General features: G+C 58.2%; 1 protein-coding gene across 1 annotated transcript; it reads right to left on the bottom strand.

Moving 5' to 3' along the window:
• Window positions 1-288: 288 nt before the first annotated feature.
• LOC144318222 (uncharacterized) lies at window positions 289-5,006 on the bottom strand. Its single transcript, XM_077904974.1, has 3 exons — window positions 4,598-5,006; window positions 1,493-1,634; window positions 289-675 (listed from the first exon to the last, which is right to left on the bottom strand). The coding sequence occupies exons 1-3, from the start codon at window positions 5,004-5,006 to the stop codon at window positions 666-668; spliced, it is 561 nt and encodes a 186-aa protein (XP_077761100.1). The 3' UTR covers window positions 289-665.
• Between the last annotated feature and the right edge of the window lie 1,571 nt (window positions 5,007-6,577).

A 6,577-nucleotide genomic window follows, 5' to 3' on the forward strand; every position in this document is an offset into this window, starting at 1 on the left:
ATTGCAAACATCAAGGTCTGAAGGACCCTCAAAAGGGTCAACGTGACCCATTGTGCCAGAAGATCCAGTGGATGTTGCAAGACCCTCACCCTTAAAGAAAAGTGAAGCCCAGAAATTCCCTTAAATTGTCAGGATTTTCATGCCCTTTCTTGCCTCATTCTGCTAAGGAACTAAAGTATTTGAATTCTGGACAAGAAAGTGCCAACGTGAAGAGGTCACAGCAGGCTAAAACCCAGAATACACAGAAAGGCTGAAGCCCTCTGTACCTGCCAGCAGCACACACTCTCGGTCATTCAAAAAGCCATCTTTATTGCCGGGGGCCAGGCACTGACTAGGTTCCAGGACCCGGAGCAGCACAAGGTGCCTGCCCCAGGGCGCTCCAGCCTGCAGGAAGATCTGGTGGGGTCAATTGTATTCACTCATCTGTGTCCAGGAAAACTATTCCAGAAGGCTTCTCTGCAGTGGCGAGGGAGGGTGTGGCGAGATGACCTGCGCACAGCCAGAGCCCAGCACCATCGCCGCTGCCACGCTCCGTGCAATGACCCGAACTTTGGTCCAAGCCAAAGGAAAAGTTCCAGAAGACAGTGTGGACATTTGCAACGCAGGAGACAGAGAGAGGTGTTCACGTGTTCTGTCCAGGCTTTGATCCACTCGCTGATGATTAGTCATCGGATTCTGTAATTCGCAAGAAGAGATTTTACCGCCCAATTAAAGGCTCGGTTTGCTCCCTTTCCCCCTTTGTAACCGGTGTGATGCTCCAAATCCTTCTGCGCTATTTAATCTGGGTACAGCGAGAGTGGAGGGTGGGAAGGGGGCGCTCTTTCCCGCGTGACACCAGATGCCTTGCATCTGGGGAAAGCCTGAAGCTCTGCTAGAAGCGGGTGCTGGCAAGAGGCCGGTAGCTGCATCACCTGTGCCGGAGCAGCAACCGGGGTCAACTGGGCTACCTAAAGAACCATCCTGGGTTGGGTAAATGAATCCATTAATTGAAGGTGTCTGTTTTGAACTCCCCGCAAAGAGGGCCACACCGGGGAATGGTTAAAAGGTGGCCTGGAGTCTGGCCTCTGGGTTTGAATCCAACCCACCTGGGTAAAATGCCCTCAGGCAAGTTACTGAAATAGGGCTTTACACCTTAGCACCAGTGGGGCATTTGACAGGTAATAAGCAACACCTATGATTACTGCCACTTTTACAATATTCAGAAGCTTGCACAAACCGACAGGAGTCAGGGTGCCAGGCGTGTAAATGTGTCAGGTTAACCCCCAAATAAACAAGTGACAAAAGAGGAGGAAAAGTGTTTCATTGTGCCTCCTGGGGACAAACTGCCACGGTGGAGGGGCGCCCAGCTGCGAGCACTTTCTCCGGAGTCTCTGCAGCTCTGGGAGGCTTGTCTGGCATCCGAGACCGGATTTGTTGAACTTCCAGGAATGGCCAGCTGGAAGCCGGGTTGGAGCGTTGGAGCGGAGGAGGAGCATTGGCCTATGCCCCGCACCTGGGGAACGAGGCCTTGGTGACGCCTCTGCACTTAGACTTGTCTTGGCGCATCAAAGGACGCAGGAGGAGCGCTGAGACCGGGAATCTCCTGCGCATCGGTGGACGCATCTCCACACCATCAGCGCTGCTATCTTCATTTTCTAGATGAGAAAACTGAGGTGTTAGGTTGTTACACCGCCCTGAAACCCATTTCGGGTTTGACTAATCTCAAACCTCGTGCTCTACTAGCACGTTGCCTGGCTTCCTAAACCTTGAGGTTTTTCGCAGGCAGCCCGGCAAGCAGGGAGGGAGGGAGAGGGAGGGAAGGAGGGAAACACGGCCGGAGTTACAAGCATCGATGTCCTGAAACAGAAATCCACATGAAAAGTTATTTAACTTTTTAAAAATATATATATTTCAAGATTATTCCGCATACTTTTTTCTATCTTTTTAATCATCATTTTACAGGATGCAGCGTAAAGCAGCGACGGGACGTGGCCGCGGTGCCAGGACGACCCGGGTCGGCCATGGGCGCGCTCACCCGGCTCTAAGCGGAGCTGCGTGTGCCCTTATCAAAACCGTCTAGAAGCCTCCGACCCGGGGGCTCCCCAGCTCCCCGACACCCCCACCCCTCGCTAGCCCGACACACACTCTCAGGGGCCCACGTTTTTACGCTCACATCCACTTTGGATTTTTTTTTTTTTTTTTTGCCTCCTGGTGGGGTTTTAGTGCGCCTCTCGGGGACCCCTGGGGAAGAGGAGGGTGGAGGAGGGGAAGCGTGCGGGGCGAGGCTTTCCGGCCCTTCCAGACGAGCGAGCTCCACTCCAGCTCCGGCTGCAGTCCAGGGCTGTGTAGGAAAGCGCGGGGCGGGGGGAGGTGGGGGCTGGGGCGCGGCTGGGTTTTGCATCGTCTTAACACCCCCCACCCCACACACACGCCACCACCTCCTAGTTCGGCTTTTCCAGAATTGTGTGGGCAGAGGTCTGGAGAAACAGGTTAGAATCCGGTTTCTCCCGATCCTGCCGCGATGCTTAACTCCAAACGATAAGATGCATGTAAAATTAGCAGCTCTAAACCACAGGGGGGCTTGGGGCGCAGAGTGAGGGCTCGGAAGCGTCGCCGGGGGTCAGCAGACTGTGCAGGACGGCCTGCGGGCTCCGGGGGACCCCCCGGGTCTGGCCCCGCGCGCAGCCGTCCTGTCTGCGAGGCGCGCTTCTGCGCCCTCCTGCGCAGAGGACCGGGCGGGCTGCCCCGGTGCCGGGGCGGGGAGGGGGGACGAGCGCCCCCGAACCCACGCCCCCTAGGGCGCAGAGAGTGCTCTGCGGGGCTGGGGTCCCGAGACCCGCAGGACACCGCAGCCGGCGCTGCCCACGCGGGGCGGGGGGCTCAGCCCGGGCGGTGCCCGCGCCCCAGTGCGCTCCCCGCCGTCGCGCGCGCCCGGGGGGCTCGGGGAGGAGAGACTGGGGGCCCCCAGGCGGCCGCCACCTCTGGGCGCCTCCGGCGGCGGGAGCAAGCTCGCCCCTCCCTCCGCCTCGCTGCGCAGGAGCCTGGGACCGGTAAGTCCCAAGGTGAGCGCGTCCTGCGCTGCGCGGCCCGAGGAGGACGCGATCCCCTGCGGGATCTTCCCAGATGAGCGTTCAGGATGGTTCGACGGGGTGGGCAAAAGTCAAAGGAGCGGCTCGTCGCCCGGGGCCGAGTGTGACCTTCGTGGCTTCGGGGCGCTCTGGGCCCAGTTTGCGCCTTCCCGGGTGAGGAGGCCGCCCCAAGAACCCGCCCCACGCTGCGCCCCCTCCCCACCCACACCCATCCATCCGTTCATCCATCCATCCGGCGCGGAGGCCTCCCCTGCCTCGCCCTCCGGCCGCGCGCGGGGGCCCCCGGGGAGGCCGCCTGCAAGGGTCGCGGGCTCGGGGAGCGGAGCCGCACCCCGACCGGCCGCTGCTCCCTGCGCCCGTGGCCCGGGGGTTCCGCACTTTCGCCCAGGCCGCAGCTGCCCCCGCCCGGGTCCCCGCGGGTCGGCCCGGAGCGCGTCCGCGAAGGCCGGGGGGGGGGGGGGGGGGCGCGCGGCGAGACTCCGGAGCTGCTGGGGCCCCGCGCAGACTCCATCCAGGCTCCGGCTACTCCCCGGGAGGCGCTCGGAGGCGAAGGGTTCGACAGTCAAGTTGGGGGGCGGGGGGGGGACTTCCCCTACTTAACAGGCGCGATTTGCTAATTCGGATCTATTGCTTTTAAATATCGAGTTCCAGGGACCTTTGTCAATGCAGGCTTAATTTCATCCTACTGATGAAGGATGTTTATAAACGGCTCCTGTGGAGGAAGCCGAGTGTGAAAATATCAGTTTTATGCCTTTTGATAAGAGTTACCGAGGTGGAAGGCTTATTAGGCGATTACAAATTTCGCAGCTGCTCCGCTGCCCAATTAGGCAGCTCCTCGCGGGGAGTGGGAACCGTGGGGGGTCAGGGCGGGCTGGGGTGCGGGCTCTGCACCCCCGGACCTCAGTCACGGCCCGGACCCCTTCCTTCCCCGACCCGCTCGGGCTTCAGGGAGACACACCCAGCGCCTCCCAACCCGCCGGGGCGCCCTCCCGAGTGTCGCTGGGTTTCTTCCCCGGGCCTCGCCTTGGCGCCCCTGTAGTCCGGGGCGGGCTGGTTATCCCCCCGGGTGGCCCTGCGGTCCCTGGTTGTCCTTCAGGGAGAGCCGGCCACCTGGAAATGTCCAGTTGGTGGGTAGGAACCGACACAGCCGGGTGAGCCCTCGCCCACCTGCACAAACAACCCCAAGATGGTATATATATATATTTTTTTTTGGTACATCCTCCTCCGACTAAAAATTGGTTTCCATCGGAGCTTAGGCTAAAACCCCTTATTAGCGCGACGGAAAGGCCCCGATTTTTAGCCCAAGAGCCGCCCAATGCGGAGCAGCGAGCTCACTCTGCCTTCGCCCTAGCGGAGGAGGAGCGTGGTAGGAGCCGGGCCGCGGTCGGGAGCAGCTCTCCCGGGTGTCCACCCCCGACCCAGGGGCAGGAGGTCCCTGGGCCCAGCCCCCCGGGCCGCGCGCCCGCGCCTCCCCCCTCCGCCACCCCCGCGGCCGGGGCTCGGCGGCCCGGGGACGCGGGAACACTCACCGCCGGGAGGCCTCCGAGCGAGGCTGTGCGCGCACAATCCCGCCGCGGGGAAGGGCCGCGGCCCCAAGGCGGGGCCCCAAAGCCAAGGCCAGACCAGTCTTTGGGGTCCTCTTGGGGCTGATGGCCATTCTCCTTCCCCATCCCCAGAAGCCTCTAAAAGCGGCTCCTTTCCTCCGCCGCTGCAGAGGTGGGGGCTCCCAGACCCAGAGGAGTATTTGGAGAACCTGACTGCGAGCGGAGCCGACTGAGGAGGACGAGGGCGAGGGCGAGGGCGGGTGGACAGACCGCGCCACCCCCGCGCCCCCCACCCCCCGGCCTCCCCCAAGCCGCCCCGGCGCCCTCGGCAGCTCCGAACCACCCGCGCGATTAATTCTCCCGGACGCTTAGCCAAGCAGGACCCCAGGTTCATCCCGCAGACCCTAACGAGTAGAAACCGTAACTAAATCTCTGAACTGGATCTTTATTTTGAATTCCACTTTCCACCCTGCGCGCTCCGATCACCCGGATAGAGCCAATGTTCCGACGCGCGGAAGAGCCATCTCGAGACCGAGGTGTTTCATGGAAAACGCATTATGTGAATCTCCCCCCACCCCGTCCTACCCCACCCCACTCCCCCCCACCCCATGCTAATTTTTGCACTTGATGCAAAACACAAGACTTTCTGTTCTCCACGCACAGGTTAGCTTTTCGAGGAGAAGGAGGTCCGCCTCAAGCCTTCAGTTCTGTAGGAGGACACAGACCCCAAAGTCCTCGACCCCCCACTTCTTAAATTTAAGCGAGATCGCCCAGAAAGGACCGGAAGGGGGATGGCTAATATTAACGGTGTGCGCAGCTGCGCGAAAAGGAAACAATGGCAATAGGAAAATGCTCTAGGGAACCTCGTGTTTATGGGAGAAAATGTCCTTGAGGGAAAACTAAATTTGCAGGCGTTGCTCGGCCCCAGGCTGTAATACAGGCTCACTTCCTTAAGGGAAGGGCTGCCTACCTCAGCCCACTGGCCCTCCTCCGCCTGCTGTTGACCTGTCGGGGCGGGAGCCCTCCTATCTTACTCTTCTAGACAAATCAGGCAAGGAGATAAGGATATAGAAGGTCATCTATAGGTAGGTATGTAGATACATATGTCAGTCTGAGTGAAGCAACATCACATGATTTTACTAAAGGCCTTAGGAAACAAACTCCCAAATATTCTTATGTTTTGCTTGGTTTCTTAAAAAAAAGAAAAGAAAAGGAAGGTTGGAAATAAAACATTGTTAAACAGTCTCTCACTAAATTCCCCTTTACACACTGGAGAATGAAGTAAAGTTCGCAGCATAAAAAGCTGATATTCAAGCAAACATATCCTCCAACCCTAATCAAAATTACGGTTATCCCAAGACAACCTCCTCCCTCCACAAACCCGCAGCCAACAGTTGAGGCAGGCGCTGGCCCCTCTTCTAGGGCTTAAATGTTGTCTAGGAGGAGATGAAAGAGCCATACTCTTAGCACACATACTTTTGTCTTTCTTGCAGCCTTGATTTCAAATCTAGTCGCAAATCATAAGCTTTTTTTGTGCCGCTCAGATGTTCCTTCTTTATCTTAATGAGAAAACTTTTCGCCAAGGGAGCAGGAACCGCTAGATAAGTCAGCCCCGGGGCTGCCAGCGAGCGGTGGAGTTCCTCGGCTAGACAGGAGAGCTGCACGATTCAGAAGAATGACTAAAAAGTTTAAGTCACTCAGACCTCCGCTTCCCCTTCTGCCTGCTGCAGAAAGAGATGTAACATGAATCTTTGTTTAGGTTTTGGTTGGGGAGCGAGAATTAAAAAGCCACGGCAAAAGCAGAGAGAGCAGAGCTGTTTCATTTTTTTTTTTTAAAGTCAAAAGTTAACAGGCCATTCCCAGTGTTTTTTTTTTTTTTCCTCTCTCTCTCTCTCTAATACTAAATCTGGAGTAAGTTGGCTTGATCTGATAAAGATCTTAACATGTACAGAAGGCGGGTTTTCC

Source organism: Canis aureus, chromosome 8 (genome assembly GCF_053574225.1).
Source record: "Canis aureus isolate CA01 chromosome 8, VMU_Caureus_v.1.0, whole genome shotgun sequence".
Classification (NCBI taxonomy): Eukaryota; Metazoa; Chordata; class Mammalia; order Carnivora; family Canidae; genus Canis; species Canis aureus.